General features: G+C 39.4%; 4 protein-coding genes across 14 annotated transcripts; 3 read left to right on the forward strand and 1 right to left on the reverse strand.

Annotated features, from left to right (window-relative positions):
• The first annotated feature begins 554 nt into the window (after positions 1–554).
• Positions 555–14,162, forward strand: LOC108106518 (voltage-dependent calcium channel subunit alpha-2/delta-3). Of its 7 annotated transcripts, none has more exons than XM_017213618.1 (24): positions 555–774; positions 837–918; positions 1,863–1,967; positions 2,025–2,301; positions 3,402–3,796; positions 4,029–4,478; positions 4,626–4,766; positions 4,904–4,987; positions 5,363–5,419; positions 7,997–8,077; positions 8,140–8,214; positions 8,278–8,385; positions 8,450–8,521; positions 8,621–8,823; positions 8,881–9,023; positions 9,202–9,258; positions 9,933–10,026; positions 10,391–10,438; positions 10,549–10,659; positions 10,727–10,845; positions 10,911–11,050; positions 11,110–11,334; positions 11,503–12,045; positions 12,352–14,162. In XM_017213618.1, exons 1-24 carry the CDS (start codon positions 659–661, stop codon positions 12,442–12,444), a joined length of 3,819 nt encoding a protein of 1,272 aa, XP_017069107.1. In that variant the 5' UTR covers positions 555–658; the 3' UTR covers positions 12,445–14,162. The 7 variants fall into 7 exon arrangements, with proteins under 7 accessions (XP_017069107.1, XP_017069108.1, XP_017069109.1 ...); XM_017213619.2 differs by lacking the exon at positions 5,363–5,419 and adding an exon at positions 6,630–6,683; XM_017213620.1 differs by lacking the exon at positions 10,391–10,438.
• Positions 14,163–14,214: 52 nt separating this feature from the next.
• On the reverse strand, positions 14,215–19,043 carry LOC108106520 (pre-mRNA-splicing regulator female-lethal(2)D). Of its 3 annotated transcripts, XM_017213627.2 has the most exons (5): positions 18,313–18,330; positions 16,363–16,704; positions 16,033–16,157; positions 15,637–15,970; positions 14,215–15,555 (listed from the first exon to the last, which is right to left on the reverse strand). In XM_017213627.2, the coding sequence occupies exons 3-5, from the start codon at positions 16,120–16,122 to the stop codon at positions 14,744–14,746; spliced, it is 1,236 nt and encodes a 411-aa protein (XP_017069116.1). In that variant the 5' UTR covers positions 16,123–16,157; positions 16,363–16,704; positions 18,313–18,330; the 3' UTR covers positions 14,215–14,743. The 3 variants fall into 3 exon arrangements, with proteins under 3 accessions (XP_017069116.1, XP_017069114.1, XP_017069115.1); XM_017213625.2 differs by lacking the exon at positions 16,363–16,704 and having other exon boundaries at positions 18,313–19,043; XM_017213626.2 differs by having other exon boundaries at positions 16,363–18,394.
• Positions 19,044–19,359: 316 nt separating this feature from the next.
• On the forward strand, positions 19,360–20,129 carry LOC108106293. The gene is made up of 2 exons (XM_017213262.2): positions 19,360–19,688; positions 19,742–20,129. The coding sequence occupies exons 1-2, from the start codon at positions 19,451–19,453 to the stop codon at positions 19,960–19,962; spliced, it is 459 nt and encodes a 152-aa protein (XP_017068751.1). The 5' UTR covers positions 19,360–19,450; the 3' UTR covers positions 19,963–20,129.
• A 486-nt stretch (positions 20,130–20,615) lies between these two features.
• LOC108106644 lies at positions 20,616–27,587 on the forward strand. Of its 3 annotated transcripts, none has more exons than XM_017213855.2 (4): positions 20,616–20,764; positions 24,453–24,692; positions 25,558–25,725; positions 25,789–27,587. In XM_017213855.2, exons 2-4 carry the CDS (start codon positions 24,635–24,637, stop codon positions 26,028–26,030), a joined length of 468 nt encoding a protein of 155 aa, XP_017069344.1. In that variant the 5' UTR covers positions 20,616–20,764; positions 24,453–24,634; the 3' UTR covers positions 26,031–27,587. The 3 variants fall into 3 exon arrangements, with proteins under 3 accessions (XP_017069344.1, XP_017069345.1, XP_017069347.1); XM_017213856.2 differs by having other exon boundaries at positions 20,628–20,725; XM_017213858.2 differs by lacking the exon at positions 20,616–20,764 and adding an exon at positions 21,379–21,401.
• The last annotated feature ends 413 nt before the right edge of the window (positions 27,588–28,000 follow it).

Raw genomic sequence — 28,000 nt, forward strand, 5'->3', positions numbered from 1 at the left:
AGCGCCGTGGCAGGTAAACAAACACCTGTGGGACTCGCAATGAGGTAAACAACATCAAAGCGCAGAATCGCCAAATGTCAGAGCAGGCGCACTGAGCTCACAGAAGAGTGCAGCGAATGGTCGGTAGGGGAACTCAAGGGTTATCCCTTTTTGGCAAAGGGATAAGCAGTTGGAGAGCTTTAAGCTGGCCCAGAAACGTCAAAGAAATGTCAAAACGGGCCACGACAGTGTAGAGAGAAAAGTTTTCGCTGCCCAACAACACACATACACGGAAAAGTGCTGGGTCGCGCTAGAAAATTGTGGAAAATTCATTAAAAAAGAAAGAAAAGATATCGGTGAAATTCCTAAGGCTATAAAATGATTTGTGATTAAAGGATTTGTGAGATTGAAAATCTATTGACGGGAACCAGTGACGCCGCGCGTGGTATGTTACCGGATGGCCAGGGCAGGTGGCCAAAACCGAGCTAACGGGATATGTGGTGCAAACGTGGTGGTGCGCGTGTGTCCCTGTGAGTGTGTGAGTGCAGCTGCAAAGTAGGCTAAGAAAATCGCAACGCAAAGCATCGCCTGGTATTTATGTCGCGCTCCCGCTGGATCGACCACCATCATCAGCAGTTAGTAGATCATAGGAAACCAAGGATTACCCGGGGTAATCATCATGGCCTGGTCACGACTCCTGGCCTGGTGGCGCCTCTGCTTGGGCCTGCTCTCCGTCTTGGTCTGTTTCACACCGTGCGTCAATCTCCAGTCCGCCGAGAAAATCAACTACAATCTGTAAGCCAAAGAGATTTTACGGATTTTTCTTTTCCTAGCTATAGTGATAATTTTCTATATAGCGTTCATTCGTGGGCCGACAAATTGGGCATGGAACTGTTTCATCTGGGCGATTTCATCACCAGGCGCAAGGAGGTGCAAGAGGTAAGCTACCGAGCAGCATTTTATTGATTTTTCCGCCGCTCCGTTATCCCCATTTTCCATTTCCCTTGCCTTCCGCTGTGTATGTGTGTGTGCGTGTGTGTCTGTGTTTTAGGTTTTCTGTTTTTGTGCGCTCCTTGTTGACGTCTCTCTGAGGCTGAGACTTCGGCTCCGAATTTGGGTTAAAGGCTGCCCGAGCGGCAATTATAAAAAATGTAAAGCAGAAGCCAGATGGTAAACTCTGAGGCAGTAGTTCGATGTTACAATGCTCTTGAAATGAGTATAGTTAAGTGGTACTTAACTATTGGTGAAGAAAGATAGGTTAGAAGTCACAATAAATATTTCAAGGATTTTTGAAACTGAAAAGTTGCCTTAACTTACAGAAACAGTTAGCAATAGGTTACTAGGTCAATCTTTGGAGAGTACTCTTGTTACCATTACTTCTTTTACTATTTTAGAAACGGCTTACAATAGTTTACAAGTATTTTTATTTTATCTATTTTGTTTTCTAAAACTTTACTATTTGCTATGAAAACAAGGAGAAAGTTTAGGTATGATTGACATAAGAGTATCAAAATAGACACCAAGACAGCGAACCACAATGCTTAGCCGCCTTTGGGTCTCCATCTCCCCATATGAGGTCAGTTTGGTGTCCGGCACAGCTGGTAATTTATTTTTAGGCAGCCCAATTGGATTTACAAATTAAATGTTTCTGCCCCATGAGTTATGGCCGCATTTGCGCCAACTGTTTATAATTTTCTATATGCATGTAAATGTGTTTGCCGATGGGTCCGCCGGGGCCTCTAAACGGGACTTACGGGGTGGTGGTTCCGCATATGATGTGTGTACTGACGTAGCTTTCGAACGGCAATGGGTTGGGAAAATAATGAAATAATCCCATTTCTCTTGTAACACTTGGTTAAGACATTATTTTTGTGTTCTAACAGAGTTTCAAGGATGCGAAAGTCGTTTCGCGGAATGGCGCCTCCATCGTCGATTCGATGGCCAAAGAAATCGAAATGATGATGGACCTCAAAGTCAGTGCAGTGAGGGTGAGTAGCTCTTTGATTAACGAACTAAAAGATAACTAAAAATATTATAATCTTTAGCGAATTATGGACACGGCTGAGAACACGGCTCTGTCGCATCAGAATGATATGGCGGACAAGATGTTCTCCTACTACAGTGCCAAGGAGATGCTGGAGCCCGGCGATCCTGTACCACCCATACCCACCCCGGCTCCGGATATGGATAAGGACATTGGCGAACCGCTGATCTATGTCCAGCCGAAGGTGGTGGTACTGGAACCACGTCCGGAATTCCACAACACGCCGGTCAACTTCAGTGTCAGCTCGGTCCATGTGCCAGTCAATGTGTTCGATCGAGGTTTGGAATACTGATCATTATAATCCGTATATCTTTTCTCTCCGCTCTCCACCTATCTCTCTCTATGTATTTCTCTCTCTCTTTTGCTCTGCGTAATGTAACTGTATTTGTCGCCTGTGTGTGTGTCTTGTCCTTTTCTAACAACCCGATCGAGTTTGAGGTTATGTTGATAATCGGTTTTAAAAACGGAAATTTTGGGAAATTACATTAAAGATTAAAAAGAAAATTGTTTGTTTCATGATTAAAATTAAATTAATTCTTTTTCTAACTTAATTGTTAAAAACTTTTCAAAAATTATAACTCTTAAATACCGCAATATCGATCAAGCAGGGTTGTATTTAATGCTTTTGATCAAACACAAGCTAACCACTAACGTAACACTCTTCGTCTCTGTCTAGCTGCCAGAAAGTAGAATCTTGAAATCGCCTCTAGCTAGCTCGCTCGCTCTCTATCTATCTCGCTCACTCGCTCTATAGCTGTTTGCTATCTCGCTTGACCGTAAAACTTGATATTTTTTTTTTCGTATGCCATATAAACTTTTATATTATAATCTAGAAATCTAGAAATTATAATATAAATGCCGTACGCTGCTGTTTTAATATTTTTTTTTTTTTCGATTTCCAAACCGCTTGCGTCAATGCGTGCGAGGGACGCGTGCACGGGTCAAGCAGTGCATTGTACCGCCCGGCACACCAACTGTACCTAATGAACCGACGACCTTGAACCATCGCTTCCGACTTAAGCGATCGTCTGAGGCCGCTGGCGGTACAATGTGCACGTTGACGTCGCGCTCGTGTTTTGCGCCAGGGAATGTTTAAAAAAACAAAAAACAAAAAAAGTGAATGCTGCCGACACACGCGGAATGCTTGCCAAAAACCGTATAACACCCAACTTGAGCCAACCAGAACACACAAACCTTAAACTAAACTAAACCCGAGAGCCCGTAAACTAAAAATAAAACTAGACTTAAGCGCACCTCTAGCAGATGAGGAAAACTAATCGTGTTTCTTACAAAATTCTTCCCATTTTCTTTTGACATGACTTACAATATACAAAAAAAAAAAAAAAAAACAAATACATATACAATTGACATGACACAGCACCGGATGTGATTAAAGCAATTCAGTGGTCGGAGAATTTGGATCAGATATTCCGCGACAATTACAAAAACGATCCGACATTGTCGTGGCAATTCTTTGGCAGTTCGACTGGCTTTATGCGTCAATTCCCTGCATCGAAGTGGCGAAAGGACGTACCGGTTGATCTATACGATTGCCGTTTACGTTCCTGGTACATGGAGGCGGCGACGAGTCCTAAGGATATTGTTATCCTATTGGATGGATCCGGTTCAATGTGGGGACAGAGGCTAGATATCGCAAAGCATGTTGTCAATACCATACTCGATACATTAGGTACAAATGACTTTGTGAACATCTTCACCTTTGATAAGGAAGTGCACGCAGTCGTCCCATGTTTCGACGACACACTGATTCAAGTATATATCAAATTCTGTTTTATTTACCAAACTTTCTCTTGATTTAACTTATATTTGATTTCTGTCTATCCCTAACCAAAAAAAAACAACCGAAAACCACCGACATACCCAATTGATGCAACAACCGATTAACACTTAACCGATTAACTTCACAACCAAAAACAAAACAAAAAAAAAACACATCAAAAACAAAAAACAAAACAAAAAAAAACAACAACCAACATTCATCCAGGCGAATCTGGGCAACATACGTGAACTGAAAGAAGGGATTGAATCGTTTAAACCCAAATCGATCGCCAATTATACCGCTGCATTGACAAGGGCATTCGAGATATTAGAAGAGACCAAGTTGAGTTCGCGCGGGGCGCAGTGCAATCAGGCGATCATGATCATTGGCGATGGGGCGCCGGAGAACAATCGCGAGGTCTTCGAGTTGCACAATTGGCGGGACCCGCCGTACAAGCCGGTCCGTGTGTTCACCTACCTGATTGGCAAGGAGGTGGCCAATTGGGATGATATACGGTGGATGGCGTGCGAGAATCAGGGCTACTATGTCCATCTCAGCGATACCGCTGAGGTGCGCGAGATGGTCTTGAATTACATACCGGTTATGGCCAGGCCGCTCGTCTTGGGCAGGCACGATCATCCGGTGATTTGGTCCCAGGTCTATGCGGACGTCGAGGTGGGTAGTGCCCCCTCCAAAAAAAAAAAAAAAAAAACAATGGGGGGTGCCAATCTTTATTCGCCCCCCAAAGTTCCCCCTCTCTCTATATATACTATTCGGTTAGCAATGTCTTTTTCCCATAAAATACCCATCTTATGTGCTTAGGACACTAAACTCTCCGACTATCTGTGGGACATCAACCAGTGCGAGTACCAGAAGGCCGACGTCTTGGAGTATTGGCAGGTGCACGACCAGATGCTGGAGCCCAACGAAATGCACCGCCGGAAATACAGGCGGATGAAAGAGGTGAGCTTGGGTCTCACGATATCTAGTTCCTAGGGGTAATAAGTTAACATTTCAGCAACAAGGTTTCTCAAATATCCTAACTAATCCAATTTTATATAGAATTATATTAAGAACATATATCAAATCTTCTTTCACAGACCTGGAACCAGCCTGTGGACTCGAATGTGTACCAGTTTATGACCACCGTATCGATGCCCATCTACGATCGTCGCGAGAATGCGGTAAGTTAAATTGACCACAAAACGATCGCATACCCTGGCGCGGGGGTAAACCTATCGAATCAAAGACTCTATCAAGCGAGTTAGCACTGCAAAATTCTTAGCGGAAAATGAAAGAAAGAAAACTGAAATCAGAAATCAGAGATCAGCAGACGCCGAAAAGCAGCGCCGAATTCATTTTGCCCCCAAACTCATTAACGATCGAAGCAAGAAATCGAAATACAGCAAACCAATCTGAACCTATATCTTATGTAACAACTCACTTTATACTACCTACTACTATTACTACTACTATTGTATTAATAATTTATGCGTTATATATATAAAACACAACTACCTACTACTACTACTACCAAACTATACACAACTATACCACAGAATATCACCGAAGAAGTTTTAATAAATGAAGCACTCTGGGAATTGCAAACACGTGAGGTACAAACTATAATGCCAAATTCTAACAAATAACAACCAAATCCAAACTTAATAATAAATTTCGAACGAAATTCTTTTTGCGTATTAACGTATTTAATGCTCTTGATGAAAGTTTTATATACGCCAATTAATTGCATATATATCGTATTGAGCTCTCTATATAATCGTATATACATTATCCGTATATATCTATATACATATATATATATCAAAATAAAGTAAACGATTTGTTATACTTTGCGCTACATACATGCATACCTAATCCATATTTAACCGATATATACTATAACTAACTAATACTATATAACTCGTATATAAATCTAGCTAATATGGTCTAGGACCATGGCATTCTTTAGCAACCTTTTGACATTATAGTTGACCACGTACTGGGTTCAACGCCCAAAATTGAAAAAACAAAATGATACCAAATCCAAAAGTATTCTCTCATGTAATAACGAAATCAATTTCGAATTGGTAACAGTATTCGTATTCGATATCTAGATAATGATTTTCTTTATATAACCGTAATCCGTAATACTACTATAATAATTATTATAAACAATTATTGAATTATAGCTATGCCTAGTTGATTACTTAACGTATAAATAGAACATTTTATCTAGCATTTTGAGTAGTAGAATTTTCCATTTGTTGTTTTAACTAAGAAAGATTGGGTTGAGCCGCGATCGACTAGTCCTTATATATTTATAAATATATATAATATTTATAGTGCTAATTGGTAGTCCCAACCTCTCAAAAAAAAAAAAAAAAACTTTAAAACATTATATCCCAACCTCTCCCCTAACGAATAAATGTTAGAATCCATTGATGTTTAGTAAGTACAATCAAAATGCAACCAAAAGAAAATCGGAGAAAACCTAGGCTACTGCTGAGGACCTATAGAGCACACAAGAACAAAACCACAACAGATCAATTTCTATATATAAATATAAACCCAAAGACACATCTTTATATAAACCTCTTGAATGAGAGATTCCGATTCTGCTGGAGTTTTTATACCCTTCCGCTGGACAGGATCTTATAGTAGGGGCCCAGATCAGGATAGGACGCACCCCGCCGCGCTTCCCGCCCACTGACACCGACACCACCACGCCTCCAGCTCCACCCGCCCCCCCTTAGAATAACCCTATTTAAGTTGCTTTCGTTACTAGAGATTGATTTATTAAATACTACAAATACGAATTCACAGCTCATTAATCTAACGACCGATATAAATCCGGCTGCGAAAATAAACCTTCAAGTTGTGAGTAAATTGTATTCTAAATCAAATCAAATCAAACCAAAAAAACAACAGCAAAATCTAATAAAATGCAAAAATGCCCATCCTAAAATTTTGTCACTTTCTAATTTTGTCTAAGCCGCATGCGTGACTTGATCGAAATTGTTTGTTGCCATTTTGATTTTCACTTCATTTTATTTTTCGAGCACCAAAATGAAAATTTATTTTTTGATTTCCTACTTTTTTGTGTAATGCCTAATATCCATGCCACCGAAATCCCCGCCCGCAGCCATGATTATTTTCTATTAGCCAGTCCGATCAAGTGCTTGGTACTAACCCGAATGATTTATTTCTGCAATCCTAGACTAAGAACTCTCCGGCACTTTCTCTCTTATCTCTGTCTCTGTAACTCTGTGTGTAAAGCTTCGCTGAATGGACACTCCAAACTGTACGATCTGCAGATCGAAAACCCTGTCTGTCCTTCTCTCTGTAACTCTTAATAACTCCACTGGCTTATGGTATCTTGTAGATACACTGCCACCACTCGAAATGTTTTTGTGAAGGGTATAAAAACTGTGAAAATGTATACACTGCAAAAACACCGAAACACCAACAACGCAAACAAACACGCACAACTGTACTTCCTTCGCGCAGAAGGCCCCTCTACACGTGTAAACAGCTTTTTCCACAAACTTTTAAGTTCACCACCTCCCCCAAAACCCCACTTTTTCTTTAAAACAAGAAAATATTGTAAATTACACTCTCTATCTCTTCAGTTTTCTACTGCCTTAATCCTTGATCTTAACACTTTAGTTACACGTTTCGTTTAAACACTGCCTACTAAAACTCAACGCTCTCATACGCTCTTAGTACTACTCTGCTAGCCATGTAATTAGCCGCTAAAAAATAAAAAACAGAAAAACGCTTAACTAAATTCTTTGTAAACATCAATACAAGAAAACAAAATGCAAAAAAAAAAAAAGTAATAATATTTACATAAAATCTTTGAAATCGACTTTCTTGACTGTACTCGTAAGTTCTTGCGTAGTAACGATGCTTCTCATATTTGCATTCGACATTGTTTACGTTTTTGATTTACATCTTTGTATTTTACTTTGAGATGCCTCTTAAGGCGTTTTGTACTAGCAATGCCATTTATCGAATTCAAACTTCAAATTCATTTTTCAGTATTTGATTAACATGCAAAACCAAAAATTAACTACCAATTCTCTGTACTTGTAAAATTTAAAGTCCAACTTGTGTATATGTTTCGTTTCCACTCACTTTACCCAACATTCCTCTAAATATATATGTATCTCAAAACTTCTCACGCACAGACAAGGATTGCGAATATACTGGGCGTGGCAGGCACGGATGTGCCCATCAATGAAATCAAAAAGCTGCTATCGCCGTTTACGGTGAGTTGTTTTTCTTGAGTAAAATCTTAGAAATATTTCTAATAAAATATATTTACTTATAGCTTGGCGTGAATGGCTATGCGTTTATAGTAACCAACAATGGTTATGTACTATTCCATCCAGACTTTCGTCCAATTGTAAGTTATCTTTATCCCTTTTTATCCTTTTATCGAGGTTAATCCTTGACTTTTATCTTCCAGTTCCAAGGCTACATATTAAAGCCTTCATACAATAGCGTTGACATGATTGAAGTCGAGCTATTGGATGACGATCGGCCCGCCAGAGACTTTAATCCAGTGCTGATGACGGTGTGTATTAAATCTATAAACTAAACTAAAAGCTTAGATAAATATTCAAATATCTTGTTTGTAGATAAGAGATTCTATAATCAATCAGTCGACAGGCAGCAAATGGATGTTGGTCAAAAATCATTTCGATGAAATGGTAAATATTAAGTATAATATACATCTAGGATATATCTATGATCCAAACGATCTAAGAAGATGATAACAAGAACATTAATGGCTTTACTTTACTTTATAGAAACGGGTGGCTCGCATAAAGCGACAATACTATTGGACGGCCATCAAGAAGACCCCATTTACTCTGGTGATTTCCTATCCAGAGCAATATGGCGTGAGTCACATGGACATACGAGCTGACCAGGAGATCCATCGGATAAGCATTAAGGGCACAAACTTACGCAGCGTCTTCAGTGGCAAACGATGGAAAATACATCCCGATTGGTAGGCTCTCAGTCATATAATATAGATTCAGACTAATCATATTTCGGATAATCCTAGGCTATTTTGCAAGCACAGCAATAGGACATTCAAAACGCCAGAGATCGAACTGCTGTACTTTCTCGAGCGTATGTCTGAGCCTGGCTGGCGATGGCCGGGAAGTCGAAGTGCAATGCCCCCGGAGCACGCAGCGGCCATGTTCTGTAAGTATATAAAACCCCCCAAAAAAAAGACACACTTCCGGTAGCATACATTTCCGATACTCGACTCAAATCGATCGCTTCGATAAGCCGCCGCTTTTCCCAGAACTCTGTTATGCGTTTTTGTGTTCGATGTGCGAAAAATTACGATTGCGATTTCAATGTTCATGCAAATTCACAGCTAACAACTCATCAACTGGCCGTTATCCATCAATCAATGAAAAAGAAAGCTACTATTGTGAGTAACGAATATCAAAAAAAAAGTCATCACAGTCACAGTTGTGCACTCACCAATTAACAAAAATATAAAAAAAAAGAAAAACCAACACATGCACTCAGTAGCACCTTTCTCATTTCCGACCTAAGCACCTGCACATCCGGCGGAAATGGCCGATAAATGTAGTCTGATCCTAACTCATCTTCAAAACTTAAGTTCGAAATTTGCCTAAAGAAGGTGTGAAGTCTTGGAGAATTTTTTATTATATTTGATCTTAAGTGTTAAACAAAAGAAAGCAGTTAAAACACTTTAATTAAAGTTCAAATGGAGGTGTGAAACTTTTAATAAACTTGGCAAAAACCCAATTGATTGGGCCAGTTAAAGTCCCCCATTAGCTCTAACAATTATAAATGGAAAATTCTAAAATTTATTATAATTTTGATTAGCTAGTAGTTTCTTATGTAGTTAGCTGCGGAATTTGCACACTCAAATCGTTGCATGTCACAGAGGACTTTGTCGTTAAATCTATATTATTATCTAATAACTATGCTCACATCAATCTAAGTGTTTTGTCTAATGGTTTCAGAATAAAACTAAATAAAATTAACTAGAGCTAGTAATGCCACTGCAACCATTACTTAACCATATTCTAACTCATGTTGGCCATATTTTGATCCTTTAAATTTGAATTTCAGGCGATCGACAGCTGATGCAGGCTCTGGTCTTTGATGCCCGAGTCACCGGATGGTTCTCCAACAATACCAGCTTTAATTCCAAGGATGACAAGGGGTAAGTGGCAAGGATCGGGGCTTTTGGGGGGAACGTTTCTTTAGCAATGCTAGGCTTGACTCGTCAGACACCTTCAGTACAGTCAACGCCATGCACTCGAGTTAACGCACCGGAAATGCAGCACATATTAACCGTTTTTTATTTCTGTGTACGCCCTTCTTTTTCTCACTTTTATTTGCATTTTATACCGATTCTTTGTGTCGTCCTTGTCGTTGTCTTTCTCATATTGAATTTTTGCACCCACCACTCTAATACTACTATACTCTACTATATATATATTGAATCTTGAATATCTCCTGAACTTGATACCACAAAACATAATGCCTCTCCATTATGAAATACCAAAACCATTCACAAATTCTAGCACAAGCGCATCAAGCCCAATAGCCGTTCTAATGGGTTTGCTGCCAAGGTAAACAATGAACAATACTCAGTCCTATTAACTAGTCTAAGTCCTAAATCTATTGTTATTCGCAATATTATGTTGTCTGTGCTTATAACTTAATATATCTGTTTGTATAGAAACGAATTTAAGCAGCGCTTTGGTGTCACCGTAGCCTTTTTGGCCACCCACAGTGGTCTCACCCGCTGGCATGAGTTCCACTCGAATGCCGCCGAAGAATCTGGAGTCGGGTGAGTCTGGGATGCCCCTGGATATTCTTTGATTGAAGATTAAAGCTAATATTTATTCCACATGCAGCGAAACTTTCAGTCAGAATAACACGAGGGCCATCGATGAGATTTGGTATAAACGCGCCGTCGATCAACATTTTGTCCGGGAGGAGAGCTTCGTCTACTCCGTGCCCTTCGATGCGGGTGGTAAGTTGAGATGTACATTAAATTTAGGAGCAAGATATTGATTGTATTTCATTATCCACCTCCAGAGAGCAACTCAGAGATCCTGGTGACCGCCAGTCATGCCATTTTCCACAATGAAGGCGGCAAGACTGCGCCGGCGGCCGTTGTGGGCTTCCAGTTTCAGCACTCGGCGCTCTACAAACTCTTCCACAACATCACCGGTCATGTGGGTTAAGCTATAGCATAAACAAACAACTTTATTCCTTATACTTTTAACGTTAATAGGCCTGTGCCGTGGATGACAAAGACTGCTATATACTGGACAACAATGGCTATGTGGTCATATCGACGAGAGTACACGAAACGGGTAGATTCTTCGGCGAGGTGAACGGAGGGATCATGAAGCGTCTGCTGGAGGAGAATGTCTACAAACAGGTCACCGTCTACGATTACCAGGCGGTGTGCTTTGAGTCCAAGAACGATATCAATGCCTCCAGCATGCTCCTTTCGGTAGGATTGGTTTTGTAATGAATTAGTTTGCAGGCAAACTTCTATAACTCTAAATGATGTTAAACATATCCCAATTTTATCGTTTTATAATTTATCCTAATAGGTAGCTGAGTTTTAGTGCTTTAACTGTTCTATGTAAAACGATATTAATTGACTGATATTTTCCAGCCTATTTTCCATCTGCTGCGCGTGGGCAAATGGCTGCTGCATACGGCGCTGTGGTATATTGTGCAACTGTTGCAGTGGGCGCCCGGAGTGTCCAGTCATTATGCGGACATGTATGGCGATTCCAATGACACGGAGCCTCCGGCGCCGGAACCGCATCCAGAGCACCATTCCCGCAACGGCAATGGGCATGGCAAGAAGGATGATGACCAGTGGTTGCGCTATTTAACACTCCATCGCACCAGGCTCAAGCCGTGCGACATGAAGCGCGAACTTTACACACTGTACAAGGAGAAGGACAACGTTGTCTACAATATGACAGCCCATGCATGTGAGCGGCCATTTGTCGTCCTGCCTATCCCCTACAGCAACCTCATACTGCTGGTCATCGACCAGATGTGTCCAAGGGAGGGCTCCGTCGTTCTCACGGTCAATCCGCAGCCGATCGACTACCATCTGTCGGTCAATGAATCGCTGGCCTGCTATAAGCAGGCAAGGGAGTTCAACCGGATGCGACCCCAAAGCTGCATCAGTCGGCACGCGAATGTAAGTCCATCGGGGTCCTTGGGGGTGCTCGGGAGGTCTTGCGGCTTTTGGGTAAAGAAAGTCAGTTAATGAAAGGCATTTTCTTTAATGAGGTGGTTGAAGTCCTACTTATCTATTATTGAAATTCTATTTATACTTGAGGGGTTGATTAACTTCAGGCTAACCTATAATAAGGAAGTTCATTTTGTATTCATTAGCCATTGACGTTAAGTCTATAACTCTTCAATTATCGATTACATGAAAGTATCTTTTAGCTTTCCTTTTCTCCCAACCTTCAACTTAATAAAATCTTATTTCCCTTTTCAGGAAAGCGGCATCAAACTGTGCGGCAAGGCGTGCTCCGTGTACGCGAATCTGGGGTTGCTGCTCCTCTGCCACATACTCAGTCGTTGGCTGTAACGGAGGTCGATGGATTTAGCTTAGATGTAGGCAATATGTTTTTGTATTATATACGACGAAAGGGCAATCCAGGAGGTGGGAAATTTTTTACTCTAACGCTTGAGCGCAGTTCAATATTTTTGGTCACCTAGAGAAACTTTTCCAAATTAGTTGTTAAGTAGCTAAATACGAGTATCTGTATCCGTATCCGTATCCGATTTCGTTACGACGACATTCGGATCGGAGACAGTGAAAGCGGACAGTGTGTGCCGCCTATGACGGACGAAGGGGCTGGGCTTATTGTAGACCTTCCAATAGACAGGACAAACATATATTTATTGCATATATATATATATATATATTATATAACTGAAAAATTCCAACAACGGCCTTAAATGACTTGCAACCTTCAAGTAAGCTGAATGCAGAGCGCCGTCATCCAGGCGACAAAACTTATGGCACACACTGTACCAAATGCCGACTACTGCCCATGGTTATGTGTGTGAGTGAGTGATTGAGTGAGTGAGTGCGTGGATGATTGGGTGCGTGTTTGAGTGTTAATCCTAATCTAAGAAGGCCACATTTGTAAGTAACACCTAGCTACGAGTTTATGTTTAAAGAACGGATCAAGAAACCTATCGGTAAAGGCGAATAATGGAACCATTTAATTATATATATACACACATACAAACACACACACACACACACACACACATACGATATTACGATATATACCTACGAGTACGCCCGGTACAGTACATGCTAACTAATTTAAGTAGCTTTTGTATATTTGCTTAGCTTAGCCCAAACAAAAAACTAACCGAATGTTCAGCCTCGGAGCCTTGGAGAAACTACATACTTTTATAGACATTCGTTAAAAAGATGATGTAAGCCACTAAACAGAAACCGAAACCAAAATAACAAGCAAAAAAGTAATAAGAAAAAAGAAAACCGATCTTAAGGCATTGTTTTTATATACACTTATGATAATGATGATGACGATACCTAGCATTACCCACAAGTACCTACATATATATGAGAAATACTTTTTATTACTAACTACTTGATACGAGCCACAGAACTGAGCCGAGGTCGGAGACGATTGAGTAAAAGCAACAGCATCTAGTGACTAAATTATTAATAATAAATACTACACTTAAACATTGACTAGTTGAAATTTACCATGACAAAAACTAAAACCGAACAAAAACTATCGTACATCTAGACAAAGAAAAACTCTCATCCGAGAGGATGGATCTCTCCTCCGATTCGGAACAGAACTTGCTAAGCTTTAGCCCCCCACATGTGTCCCCCATGGTAGTGTAATCAACTTGTGCCATTCGAACTGCCTAGAATTTGTTATTAACTATTTAATATTGAACTCATAAGCGCCGTTTTAGATGCGACTAACCGGGATATCTATGTTAACCCCCCTCTCGCAGGTTGTTTCATTACCCCAATTCATTTTGTACATTGTACATTCCGATTGAATACTGTACGGTAAAGCAAATATCAAACTATACCTACCAAGCTTGCATGGCTCTTCACCAGGACATTAAGCCCGATCTCAAATTTAAACTCTCCTCACAAACAAAACAAACGAAACAAGACACACTCGCTGGCAGCCACAATTGTACTACATACATAAACATATTTCGAATTCAATCAAATACAAATAAAAAAAACCATTTGTCTAATGTGCTAAAAGAAGAAACTGATAATAAACACAAAATAATTTCGAAAATCAAAACGTTTGTTTTCTTTAAGGTGAATGTAAATAAACTTCAGGTATTTGAAATCTTTGTTATGCTTAACAATTTATTTTAACACAAGTTTATATTATTTTACACAACTTTCATCGTATTACAAAATTGCCTTAAGTTCATAATTAAAATCTAATTTAGCTAAATGACGAGTTTTGTTTTGTCAAAGTTACTTTTCTCAGCTCTTCAGTAGTTGCCGTGATTTTAAACAAACATAAATAGGTAATCGTTTAGCTCGATCATATTTCTTTTTGTAAATATATGTGTTGAAGTGTTACACAGTTCTACATAATGTATCTCGTATGTATAGCAGTGACTTCTGATTAATTCGCGTATTATGTATGCCTATTCTGCATGCAAACAAAATAATAAACGTATTTTACAAGACATTGTGTAAAAAAATAAAAGAATCTAATATGATAGGTTAAAATTATAAAAATGAAGTCTCTCTCTGTTTTGAAATCTCAATTCACAAAAGTAAACGTCGGAAATTAACGATCAATATGACGAAATCATAAGGAGTGCATCCTTTTTTTGTAAAAAAGGTCCGCCAGCGCTTAAGTTGAGTAGTCAACGGGTCCGCTTCCATTCTGCTGCATGCGGACGGATCGACGTCGGGTCAGGATGCGAGCAGGTGCCACCGGAGCAGCTGGATCGCTGGCCTCCATCGGAGCTCCCACTACCACACCCGTTTCTGCGGTGTTGTTGCTTATTGCTGCAGCAGCGGCAGCGGCCTCCTCACTGGCCATTCCGGCCACAGCGTTATCCAGGATCAGTGGCATGGCTACTGGTGTCGTCACGGGTTGATGTTCCTCCTCCAGTTGCGAGTTGCGTCGCGTGGTTAAGCCTCGCAGCTTGGACTTTTTGGGCGGAAGAGTGCGTGGGGCGGTAACTTCCCTAATTGGCGGCGCTTCCTGGACGATATTTGCAACTGGCGTGGGAGTTGGCGTGGGCACCATCACCACCACCGTAGGCGGTGTTTCCTCCTCTTGATAGTTTCGCTTGCGGGCTAATCGCGCTGCATTCCCGTTGCTATTGCTATCATCTACTGGTGGTATCTGTGGCACGGCCACGATCTGATCGTTGTTAGTATTGCCATTATAACAGTCAAGATTCGATGGGTTATTCGCCAGGCATTCATTTTCATCGATAGTCTCCAGTTTGCCTATTGTCTTGTTGATGGTGCCACCATTGGTGGCTGCCGCCGGTGCCACAACCTCATCCTTGGTAACCTGCTTCAGCTGAGCGTTTTCCTTTTCCAGCGTTTGTATGCGATCACGAGTGGTTTTCAGTTCTTGCTGCAGAAACAGAATGGTGCTCTGCATGCCCTCCACATCCTCGTCCAGTTCTTGCAAAAAGTCATCCAGTTCTGTAAGTTGAGGAGTTCATATTGGTAATGGTATTATTAGAAGAGTAAAGTGTGTACTAAGCTTTGATTCTTTAAACTTACCCGACTGCGATTTCTTGACCTCTTCGCTGAAGCTCTTTTGCATGGCCAGTTCGGTCTCCAGCTTGGCCAGTCTGCCGTTGGAGGTCATCTTGCCTAGCTCTTCGTTCTCCTGATAAAGCAGTCGGCACTTGGCCATCAGGCGCTTTCCCGTATTGGAGTCCGGAGTAAACTTCCAAGCGGATAGCTCATTCTGGGTCTCCTCCAGCTTGGCCTTGGTGGCTTTCAGTTCCTTCTTGAGCCGTTCGAACAAGAGATTGACCGCAGGATCAAGGAGGGCAGTGCGCAAGGCCAAGGCAGTTGGCGCCTGCTGGGCTTTGTACTCGGCAATTTGGCTCTGAATAGGATTGTACAACCATTAGCATTCCGGGTCTGACGATAAATCAAAGTTTTACTTACCACATAGTCCTGGAATTCCTGTTCCTTGTTGGCCAGCCGTCGCATGAGAATCTTCTCGCGTCGCTGGGCATCTGCGCATTGCTGGCCCATGCGGACTTGTTCCAGCTTGAGATTCTCGATCTCATCTGCGAAACGAAGGATAAGATTAGCTAATAGAGTCTAGAAAGGGAAGATTCCAAGCTTAGAGAGCCACTCTGTTTTTGTATTGCACGAAACATTACAATATTGTACTATATATATATATATATAGATATGAAGATATTTTACAAGTTCTTAATTGGGCAAGGCAAAGTGTTTTGTTTTTAGGTGGAACTTAATACGAAATCATACCAATGCGTTGCAATCATTCGTGTAAGTTCGTGACATGGTCGGTGGAATTGGCCGCATCCCGTCGTCAATCTCTGGCTGATAATGATATTGATATTGATTTTGATTCGATGCGAGGGTCACAACCACTTGAACTTGAACACGATCTCGATATAGGTTTCGATTTCGATTTCTTCGTTATCTCTGGCATTATCTCTGGCACTTGAACAACCACACCTGCCATTATTTTCATTTTGATTTCTTGCTTTCGCTTTAGGATTTGCATTTGCATTGGCATTTGCATCGAACTTGATTGGCGAACTTGATTGAATTTGAATCTTCGCGGCATTTTCGAAGTTGCATACACTGTGGGAAACAAACAACGACGACTGATATTGATATACATTTTTTTGTGGCAAAACTGAAAATATTTTTGAAAAACACTTGCAAAAAACTCGGCGCACACACAATGGGCTCTAGAAAGCTTTTTTCCGTATATACATATGTATTTATATGTATGGATTTGAAAAGCTTTTCCCCTTCTCTTTTTTGCGGCATTTTCGAACACTCTTTTGTCATACAAAAAGTTTATTGACTTTGCATTTTTTCTTTCTTCTTTTTTATTTTGTATTTGTTGTGCAAACACGTATTTTATTTTGTATTTGTATTTATTCAGCGAGTGATTATTTATGTATTAATAATATTTTATTGAGGCAAAACATATGTGTGTACGTGTGTGTTGCCCCACATTGCAGTAAATTGATTGATTGGCGCCAATTAAGAGCTCATAAATCAATTTAATAATCTTATCAGTTGCAAAAACACACACGCACGCACATGTCTGCGACTTTTTGGCGCCTTTTATTAAATATATTTATTTTTGTATTTAACACACGAGGCAATGTTTTTGGAATTCACTTTTTACACCACAATTGTAACAGAAAAATAATTTAAATTTATTTTCTCTTTGGTTATGCACTGTCACTTATTTACTTCTTTATTTTCTTTGGTATTTTGTTTTAAGCTCGGCAAGAAAGAGTGTGAGGGGGCATAGAGAGAGTGAGAAAGAGATGGGGCTAGGGGCAGGGCAGGGGCGCAGACACGTTGGCTCTCTTCTTCTTCTCTCCACCTCTCCACTTCTTCCCCTCCTTCAACTGCTTCCTCTTCTGGCACGTAGGCAAACGAAAAGTGGTCGCAAAACGAAAACTGTACACCGCGAAGACGACGAAAGAGCGAAAAAACGAAGAATTGGAAATCTTCGCTTTAGATTCTTTAAGTAATTTAATTTTCTTTATAAAATTGGAAACCCGAGTTTCTTTTGTATTAAAGATTATGTAAAATGTGTATTAAGAAGCATTAGCTATTTTTATTTGTATTTATTTTCATGGAAAGCCGTAGCTTTTTTTTGTTTGTTTATAGAAACCTTATCTTCTTATGATTTATTATTTTAAAGATTAATGATTATTTAATAGTTCTTTTGCACAACACTTGATAGGCACTTCATGATATTTTGAGGCTTTTATTGCCCATTTTCTTAGTTCTTTTTGAGGTATTATGATATATTAATTTTCTTATTTGATGTCCGTTTTAATAACACTTTCACTTATAGGATATTTTCTGAGGTGATGTATAAAAAAATAACTTAAAACTTAACCAAAACGCCGTTTAAAGAATGTTCGTTAGAAAAGAGTGTTCGCTTCGATTCGATTCACATATTAATGTATACGTTGAGTTCTTTTCCGAGTGTTTTTCATAAACAAATTCAAATGGCACAAAAAACCCAAATGGAGTGGGGAGATAAATAAACTAAATAACTAGGTTCGCTTGTTTTCTTCTCATTTTGTTTATACAATTTACACAGAGTTGACACTTTTTTTTTGTTTGTTTAAAACGAGTATGTATGTATATAGGGGGTATTATATAGATCAGAAAGATCTCTGATCAGATAGCAGTGTACCAAAATGTGCAAAATACCTTCGAGCAAGCGTTGTCGCTGTTCGGCGGCTGCAACAGCCTCTGCAACAGCTGCTGCATGTTGTTGTTGCTGCTGCTGCTGCTGTTGTTGTTGCTGCTGCTGTTGTAAATGTTGCTGCTCCTGATGATGATGATGGTGCGGATGCGGATGGTGATGATGATGATGGTGCGACGACGACGTTGCATCCTCTAGGCCCGAGGGCGTTGGAGAGGCGGGGCCGCCGCTGCCACCACTATTTTGGCTGCTGTTTAGGATATTTAGATTTTGCTCGTATTTGGTCGGGGGCATTTTATCGTAACTGTTCATCAAGGGTCTTTGATCGTCCATAGTCATTGCAGCGACACTCATTATATGGAAATTAAAACAATTTCCCTGATGTTGTTGTTGTTGTGGGTCCTGTGCTGGCGTTGTTGTCGTTGCTTTTCATAGAGGCCGCTAGCTCGCACACACACACAAGCACACAGACGCTCCCACCAATACTCCCTCGCTCACTCACACACACACACGCACACCAATGGCGACGCGTATTGCGAACGTTTGCAAAAACGTCGATTTCGCGTACTTTTCGCGCTCGCTCAACGCTCAATTAATAATTTATCGCTGGATTGTCTATTGGTTCACACTTTTCATATGTTTTCCGTCGGTTGGGGGCACTTTAACGGCGTTATTTCTTGATTTTTCAACGGTGCGAGGTGACTTCTCGATTGCTGCTTTTAACTGTTGTGCGAAATCCAACATGGCGGCGATGAAAAATACCAAATTTAGCCTATTGTTTGAATGCAACCCTGGGTTTCCAGCTCAACTGTGGACTAGTAAGGACTCGAACCAAAAGTGGGCTAACTGAAATGTTCACACTACTACTAATATCGATAACGATATATCTGCTATAGCTGTGAATCAACATTGCTTTTCTTATTAAATAATTTCCCATTCAACCATAATCCCTCTGCAGATTATTTATGACATTTGAAAATAAAATATGTAGATAAAAGCAGTTAAAGTCTAAAAAATTATATTATTAAATACGAGTCAGTGGATAAACTGCATTTCGTCTATATTACATTTTTCCAATGTTTACAGAGGGGTCACATTGGTCTACTGTTTTGGAAATTGTTTTCGTTTTAAAAACGCAAAAACATGGCAGAATCCCCGAATATACAGGTAAAACTGGAGCAGCAGAACATTAAGGAACGCTTGAACTTGCACGTCAAGCGGCGCCTGCAGCAGGATGTGGATAATCCCATTGAGAGTCCGGAATTATTACCAAATGATCCAAACCCGAAACGCAGCAAGGCAAAGGATGTTTCAAAACCCCGAAAACCCTATCAAAAACGCACAGAAAAACCTAAAACAGAAGCAACAAAGTGCAAGAAAGGTGGGTTAATAATGTTTTTGAATGAATTTTAATAAATAATGATTATTATTTAGTTGGACAACTTGGCAGTCCGGCGGCGGAATCGACTCTCTTGGATGACCAGGAACCGGAGGGCTTTTCTCCGGAGGCGGCAGATGGCAAATCTGTAAGCCGGGATCGTTGCAAAAACGCCGACATACTCAACATGGTGTTGAATGCTAAAAAACGAATTCTAATGCAGGATCCTGAAGTTCAGGCCTTTTGGACAGAAATAATGGCAGCCATCAAGAGCTGAAGAAAAGGGTTTTAGAAGCATATAAAAAATAAGGGTTTTTATCAGGGTATTGTTTTTAATAAGAAATGTTTGTGTATATTAAGGTTAGGCCTTATATAGTTAGTTTAAATATGAATAGGTCATAGCACTGGGTGTTATATTTCTTCAAATACATTTTGTTAAATTAATTTGGGTTGATTTTTCTATTTCAGGCATAGAAAATAGCAGCTAAAACTAAAGTATCTCATTGACGAGCACTTATGAAATTCAAAAATATTGGTTAAGGGGAAGTACCCTTTACCTTAAAAAAGGAAAACGGAAATCAAAATTAAAATCAATGAAAAAGGAATAAAAATTACGATTTGCTCTTTTCGGTATCTCCCATTTTACAGTTTTTTTTTTACGTTATTCAACATTTTAATTAAGCACGCTCTATTTGAAAAATGCATTTTAAATTTAGTAATGTATGTTTTTATGCCAAGTTAAAAAATAATGTTCCAATTTCAAAATGTAATGGATTTCTTGACCCACTGTGCTTGTATAAAATGTGAGGATTGTCAGGGTGTTCACTGCGCAGACTCTCTCTCTCGAGGACCTCTTCTCAATAGAGAACACGATTCGGGGAATCTCGCCGGCCGCCAGAGAAGCGGCCTGCGGACAGCTGCGGATTTGACGGAGCTCTCAGAAAGAATTTCACCGTGTTTGGGGTTGCATCGCGTCGCGTGACCGCATCAAAGTCCACAAAATATAATAAGGAAACCCTTGGCCCATAATATCGACCATTGTGAGTCCGAATTCGATTGTGTTGGCGACTGAAAAAAAGGTAGCCTAAAAATCAAGTCGAGTGAAAAGTGGCGAAAATTCGCGTTTCTTGGGAAATCGGACGATAAAGCCGTGTTAGATAATCCCGCTTCAGTGGCGCGGTTCGCTATCGATTTAACTTTTTTCGCTTGGTTTCTCAAAAGGGCGCTCGCGCCCCCTCTCTTTCTATTGAAGTCCACCCCTCTCTTTCTCATTCTGAGGGTAACTGGCTCTCGCTATCGATCTCTCTCTCTCTCTAAGTCTCAGTCTGTGCCTTTCTCTTTCTCTGTTTCTCTCGGTCGCTTTGACTTTGTGCTTCGTCCTTGCGAGAGAATTTGCACTGAAATCGCACTTAAATCAGCCCACCCCCGAGAACCCTTCACCCACAACTATCCACCCCGTTCACCCGCAAACTACCCCGTTTTCCCACCTTTTTCAGCCCCCTCCGCACCCGCCCTCTCTGAGCCCTTTTCCCTGGCATCCGCTTTTCTTTTCGCTTTTCATTTCGGGGGCCTTTCATTTCCACTTTGGTGTCATCAGCTTGAAATAGTTCGAGAGCCAGGGAAATTCCGAATGTCTCCACTCTTACGTAAATAAATAAAAGAAAATTGTATCGAAAGGAAAACTTTGTGGAAAACTATTGCAAATATTCGTGGGGGGTATGGTATTATATAACTGCCGAAGTAAAAGTGAAAAGTGACTTCTCAAAATAAAGGAGAAACGGAGTGCATAAGTGATTACAAAACAAGTTGAAACTGCAAATGGTTTGGAAACCAAATGGACTAAAAATATGACTTAAATAATATTAAAAGAAACTTAAACTAAACTGGAACGAGTATACCTAACCTTAAAGTGGCTAATTAACTGTTGGCCAAGTTCATAAGCTTTCGCTTAGAAGACCAAGTTATCCTTTAATCCTCGAGGTCTTCGACGGTATTACACAACAAAAGTGCAGACCCAACCCAAGATAATTTTTGCCTGTGCCACCTGAGTGACTTTCCCATGCCACTTGTTCTGCTCAATTTTTTGTTCGTTCTTTTCTTTTTTAATGGCTAAATCGATATGCCAGACTCGTGCTTCTGCCAATTGTCTGGGCTATTACATAACAACAAAAAGAACCAGAGCTTGAAGAAAGGCCCGTTGGCAGGAAGGCAACTCAAAACATTTCCCGCAGGAAATGCCAAAAGACGGAGACAGTTGATAACAAAAAAAAATATATATGTGTGATGAGGAGGGGTGGTGTGCAAGAGGAGAAGTGGGCTAAAACTGGGAACTGAACTGGGTCAGTTATTGAATTTTCCAAGTGGAAGAGGCAGGGTGTTGCATGTCCTGCAAAATGCAACTAACTGAACATCAAATGCTGATGGGAAACTAACACGAAATGGGCCCACTCAATCAAGCCACCCCCTATTATATATATAGTTATATATCCTGTCGATTCGAACTCTTCCTGTTCAGCCTGTCAGTTGACCAAGCCAACAGCAGCAACAACAAGAAGACCCATTTCGTTGAAATTGAGTGGCCGACATGACAACGGCCCCTTGACTACCATATTGATTGGCTTTTCATTCGCTCGGTTTTTAGCCATCTTACATACATTGGCACGTAGGGAATACCGATACCTGTGTTTGTGTGCCAGAAACCCAAATTTTGTTGCCTACAACGAGGCGTATGCGTAATATTTCTTACTCTGATCTGTCTGCCCACTTTGTTGTTTTTTTTTTGTTTTTTTCCTCAACTCATTCCTTGGGGTCTGGGCACAATTTTTGGAGTGGGCCCAACTGCAGTGCTCTAGAATCTATGGCTTCAGTGCATTGCACTTTTCCCGATTACGTGCCACAAAGGGTTGCCAACGGGGCTGTGGGGCTGTGGTTAGTCTAAGACCGAAGTGGCCAATAGAACTGCAGGCAGTCCCGGAAATGGGTTGACAATGTAATTACTTGAGTGACCAGGAAATTGGTTATTTAAATTCAAAGTGAAGTCAAAGCAGGGGTCGACAAATGAGTCATGTAGAGTCGATTAGGCTGTGTTTAATATTTAAATTTAGGTATTCTAGGTAAAGGGAGTTCCGATGGGTGATTTAAGTAAATAATTTACAAGTTTCATAGGTTGGTGTATTCACTTATTTAGATTCCCTGCTTTTTTAAATATTTCTTTGGTTTCTTCAGTTTAATATCTTAACTGTTTACATGAGAAAGTGAATATGTTTTAAACTTCATCAGAGGAGCATACTTTTTTTCAATACAAATTACAAAATTTTGTAAAGAGCATGATTTTATTAGTATCAAATGTATTTATGTTACTTATTTCTATATTTCTAAGCTAAAGGGTAAGTAGGAACAAACTGTTTTTCATTATTAAAGTTTTAAGTCTTTGCTAGAAGAAATCTTGATAATCCAGAAAGTTTTTTATAAAGTTGGGAAGCAGGTGAAAAAAATCAAATTTTTATGTTTAGTCAACAGTTTTTGAAATGTCCTCAAAACTGGAGCAGACATTCTGTCACAAAATTATGTTATAAAAGGCTTACGAAGGAAAATGTTCTCTATAAGAAAAGAATCCTGAAAAAGGCTTTATGGAAAGGTGACAATAATAACTTAAGATTTCCAATATCCAAAATCATTTAAATATTTGTTTTTATTTTAAAGCAAGTTTTAAAGTAGTAAATCTCATAAATATTCCTTTTAATTATTATTTAAGGATTTTCCAATGCTAGTAAAAAAATACATGAAGTCCACCCACATAGCTCTTAGCCCCACTTGAAACAATTTAATCAGATTTGAAGACAATCCCGTAAGCAAAGCCCAACAAAGCCTTTTCGCTTGACAAATGTAAAAAAAGGAAAATAGATTGAACCGTCAATCGAAGAGGGGGTGGGCAAGGGGAGTGCGGCTTGGCCTATCGAAACCACTTGGCCACAAATCGCAAACGATGGCAAAACTATTAAAAGCCCCAGGGTGCGGGAAAAGCAGGCTGGGGAATGGTGTTTTGTAGAAGGCGGTACATACGTATTGGTAATTTGTTACCTAGCTACCGAGAACCGTTAGCAATTACCCACCATCCACAAAAAACAGGCAGTGTTGGCTGTAAAAATCAATTGGCTGGTGGACAGGGTACAAAAAACGGGGTGGTGCTTGGGCTGCGTTTGAGCAATCATTGCAATCCAATTAAATGGACAGTCGATCCCAAGACAAGAAATGCAAAAACAAAAAACACGGCTAAAAATTGGAAAAAAACAACAAAAAAAAGGCCAAGAAGCTCGTCATTCGAATGGGTTCCACTTGGGAATGAGATCCACAAGCTCACTAATTGGGTCGCTAGAGGGCGCACGTCATCGGAGTGATTGAGAGAGGGGGTACAAAAGAGAGAGAAAGAGAGTTCACTTTAGTTGCATTGCGCCGTCGCTTTGCTGTCCCTTTCACCGCCTCTTCACCGCCCCCAACAACTGCATTTGGCTTTGTTTTTTTTTTGTATTTTATTTTCTGCGTCCCACTTTGTGTTTTCGCCCCTTTTCCTTGTCTTCTTCCTCGTCTTCCCTTTTGGATTTATTTTTGCCACTGCGATTTTCACTTTCCTTTGCAGTGGCATTATATACAAGACATTCGCTAATCGTCCACGGGTTATCGGGCAACGGGTCCACGGGTTATCAGGCAACGAAAATACATTTGTTTTAAAATGGTGCTTACCACACTATAATCTGTCGTCACTTTCAGGCTAACATGCTAATTTAGCATCGAATCAGTTCGCAAAACAATTCCAACGAAAGCGAAATCCGTTGAGCCAGCAAACAAATTGTTGCTCCAGCCGCCGGGCAAAGAAGCGTGGATACATAAAAAAATAAAAATAACAAGCATAGCATAAATAATTAATTCCAATAAACCCAAATACATACAAAATGTCGCCATTCATGGAGAAGACGTTGTTGTTGTTAGGCGTGCTCTGCTGCATACAAGGTAAGCCAAAGCCCCAAAGTTTATGCAATGCAAAAACAAACACACTCACACACAGTTACACGTATGTATATGTATATGTATATGTATGTGCACAGACGCACATACACTGACGCACTACCAAACCCTGACATTTGGCTTTATATAAATACACTATATAGAATGCCATAATGCCAGGGATCGGAGAAAGTGGCCGTCGTGCTGCACCGAAACATTTTTAAAGGGCACGGACCTTAGGGATTACTTTTGTACATCATTAAAAGCTTTACGTTACGGAAATATTGGCTTTTAACACAGTTTTGTTTAACTACTTTTTGGCTTTATGATTTCTAGATCTATGATTTTAGTGGATTTTATTTTGTGACCTAAAGATTTCATTATTACTTACAATCGAAAGTTCACTTCTTAAGTAGTTCATCTTTTAAAAAAAAACCGGCTCTGTATTTTAAAGAGGCAATAAAAATCACTTAAAAGGCGGAATAAATTGAAATTTAATTTTTACAAATCCGTAACCCACTAACAAAGACACATTCATCATAAGAGAATACTAAAATAGCCAAATTTAATCTTAGTTTATCCAATTTGAGCTGCATACAAAATCAAGCTTTCAAAGAAATGGCAACATCAATAATGAAAATGGCAAAATGTGTCTGTTTAAGCCAATTTGTAAGCCCACTCAATCATGAATAGTGTTAAAAACTAATAGATTATACAATAGATAAGCCAATAACACCCACTAAAGGTTTAGTTTTATGATTAATCTAGATATAGCTCAATCGCACTGTAATAATTTGATTATGATTTGAGTTATGAGCTATTTTTTCATTTTCATTGGTACTAATTCTTAGTTTTCCCTTTGCCTTTCCAGTGACCACTGCCCTGATGTGCTATGACTGCAATAGCGAGTTCGATCCCCGCTGCGGCGATCCCTTCGAACCGTACTCCATTGGCGAGGTGAACTGCAGCAAACAGGAGCCCTTGGAGCACCTGAAGGACAAGTACAAGCCCACCCTTTGCCGCAAAACCGTTCAAAAGAGTGAGTTTAAAAAACAGTTACCTTGATAGTTAGTTACTTGAACTAAACTAATATCCTTGATAGTTTACGGGAAGACCCGGATCGTGCGTGGCTGCGGATATATACCAGACGAACACACCGACAGCAAGTGTGTGAGACGCTCGGGAACCCACGATGTGGCCGCCATCTACTGCTCCTGCACCAAGGATCTGTGCAACGGGGCCGACTCACCTGTTGCCAAGTGGATGATGCTGCCCCTCGTCTTCTCCGCCGGATTGGCGCTCCTGCTGAACTCGAGGCACACAATACGATTCCAGAGCTCGTAAATTGAGCCCGAACTAGCATTTCACTGAGTTCACTTTTAACTTATTGTTTCGAACTTTGTTGGTTTTTCGTTTCAAAACTGCAGTTGATGCTCATTTAGTTGCATAATTTATTTTAATATATATCATTTAATGTGTTCGTAAGCGTAAAAATAATAAGAATAATATGGAAATTAAATTACCTTATGGGTTCACTCAACACATTATATAAACAAAATAACGAGATGGTAACACACACTTTTGGGGGCAGTAATAAATGAACGTTTTTTAAGCCTTTGTTCGAAATTCATTTTGAAAATACAGAAAAACTGCCAGTAAATGTCTCCGCCTAAAACAAAATTCAACCGTCGACCCCGAAAAAGAAAACCTAAATAAACAATACAGATGATCGCTAATCTAATATAAGTCATAATCCACAGAAAAGTAAGCCAATGATGTAGAAAAACCTGTCCTATTCTGGGTAAGATTAACCGTCTTTTAATGAGATTAGTAAAAAGCTAAAAGGGTTTTCTTATTCATGGCTTATGGTTTTTGATTCAAAACTATAGTAAAGTTCCCTCTAAAAATTTTTATTTACTTTTAATTATTTTAGCAATTTTTTATTTAGTTTATTAATGAGTTAATCCTCAAGGGGTGAAGGCCCTTCGAAAACCTGTGAGTGCAAATTTTAAAGATGAACATCTATCTTTATGGGAAATAACTTGCAATAATAAGGACTTTCCATTATTTTCATATAATTATCTTTTATTTTAAATTCCAAGTTTAAGGGGCTTGAGTTAATACCATTAAACTTTTTTTAAATCCAAACTTATACTTTGACAAAAAGTTGAAATACACAAAATTAGATCAGTTTTTATGTAATTTAAACCCATAAATGGGGAAGGGCCAACCTCAAAGGCAAACCCTTCATGATAACAGTTAGTGCAAATTCTAAGGATGAACATCGATCTTTACGGCAAAGAATTTGCAATAATTGTTATACAAAACCCATTGAAAAACCGAAACCGAAAATCAATTTTCCAAAAATAAGTGAAACGTATTCAAAATTTATACGAAGTAAATAAATGAAAGAAAGCCTATCTGGAAAACAAAAAGAGAATCCATAAAATATTAAATACGAAAAGAGAAAAATCAATTTTGTCCATTAATAAGCTTGATACGAAAAGTAAACCAAACTAAACGGCCATGATCCCGATGACATTTCCAAAGGATTTCCGAGTGGAAGTGGAGTTGCTAACATGGCTGATAATGACATAAATCTTCCTAATACTTTAGACGGAAATTGCATAAACATTTTGATTTGTGTCCCCAATGAGCAAAACTAACACAAAACCAAGGTACAGTCAACACAAAGCATGGCAAGATATTAATAAACAGAAACACTAGCCAACATATAAAAACAAAACCAGTTACAAACACATCATTTTGTGTAGAAAAAAAAAAAGATATATATATATATATATACACATGAAAAATTGCATAAATTATATAACATTATATTTATTTAGTTAAATATTATTAAGAATTATACGGAAAGATAATAAGATAAAGAGACACAGAGAGAAGCGAGAGCATATGTAGATAAACCTAACTAATTTTAATTTATAAAATGAATAACAAACACTAGCCGTTGTATCGTAATAGAAAAAGATGAATGAAAAATGAATAAAGCGAAGAGGAGAAATTTCAAATCAATAATCCATTAACTAGTCAGAGTACTTAAGATTCCATAACTAAACTAAACGATGGATATTTATTTCAATTTTGTTTTTCATCGGAAAACATTTTCCAAAAGAAAGAGGTATTTGCAAAAATATTGCAAACTCAAGCACATCCAGAACAGAAAATACAAAAAAAGATCACGCAAAAACCTTATAAACTGCAAAATATTAAAATAATAATAATAATTATAATAATAATAATGAAGAAGTTAAAACACCTTTCAGCGTGAATCATATCATTGAGCTTTGCTT

The sequence above is a fragment of the Drosophila eugracilis genome, unplaced genomic scaffold, assembly GCF_018153835.1.
Source record: "Drosophila eugracilis isolate 14026-0451.02 unplaced genomic scaffold, ASM1815383v1 contig_1172, whole genome shotgun sequence".
NCBI lineage: Eukaryota > Metazoa > Arthropoda > Insecta > Diptera > Drosophilidae > Drosophila > Drosophila eugracilis.

Excerpts from the sequence above, each read along its gene's own strand:
- LOC108106518 (XM_017213618.1), top strand. The coding sequence starts at position 659 with ATGGCCTGGTCACGACTCCTGGCCTGGTGGCGCCTCTGCTTGGGCCTG. Across the intron at positions 775-836 it reads GAGAAAATCAACTACAATCT|CGTTCATTCGTGGGCCGACA; the intron begins GTAAGCCAAAGA and ends TTTTCTATATAG. Across the intron at positions 9,024-9,201 it reads GCACGCAGCGGCCATGTTCT|CTAACAACTCATCAACTGGC; the intron begins GTAAGTATATAA and ends GCAAATTCACAG.
- LOC108106520 (XM_017213625.2), bottom strand. The coding sequence starts at position 18,661 with ATGAGTGTCGCTGCAATGACTATGGACGATCAAAGACCCTTGATGAAC. Across the intron at positions 16,158-18,312 it reads GCGACAACGCTTGCTCGAAG|ATGAGATCGAGAATCTCAAG; the intron begins GTATTTTGCACA and ends TTCGTTTCGCAG. Across the intron at positions 15,556-15,636 it reads GGTCAAGAAATCGCAGTCGG|AACTGGATGACTTTTTGCAA; the intron begins GTAAGTTTAAAG and ends CTCAACTTACAG.
- LOC108106293 (XM_017213262.2), top strand. The coding sequence starts at position 19,451 with ATGGCAGAATCCCCGAATATACAGGTAAAACTGGAGCAGCAGAACATT. Across the intron at positions 19,689-19,741 it reads AGCAACAAAGTGCAAGAAAG|TTGGACAACTTGGCAGTCCG; the intron begins GTGGGTTAATAA and ends ATTATTATTTAG.
- LOC108106644 (XM_017213855.2), top strand. The coding sequence starts at position 24,635 with ATGTCGCCATTCATGGAGAAGACGTTGTTGTTGTTAGGCGTGCTCTGC. Across the intron at positions 24,693-25,557 it reads CGTGCTCTGCTGCATACAAG|TGACCACTGCCCTGATGTGC; the intron begins GTAAGCCAAAGC and ends TTGCCTTTCCAG. Across the intron at positions 25,726-25,788 it reads CCGCAAAACCGTTCAAAAGA|TTTACGGGAAGACCCGGATC; the intron begins GTGAGTTTAAAA and ends TATCCTTGATAG.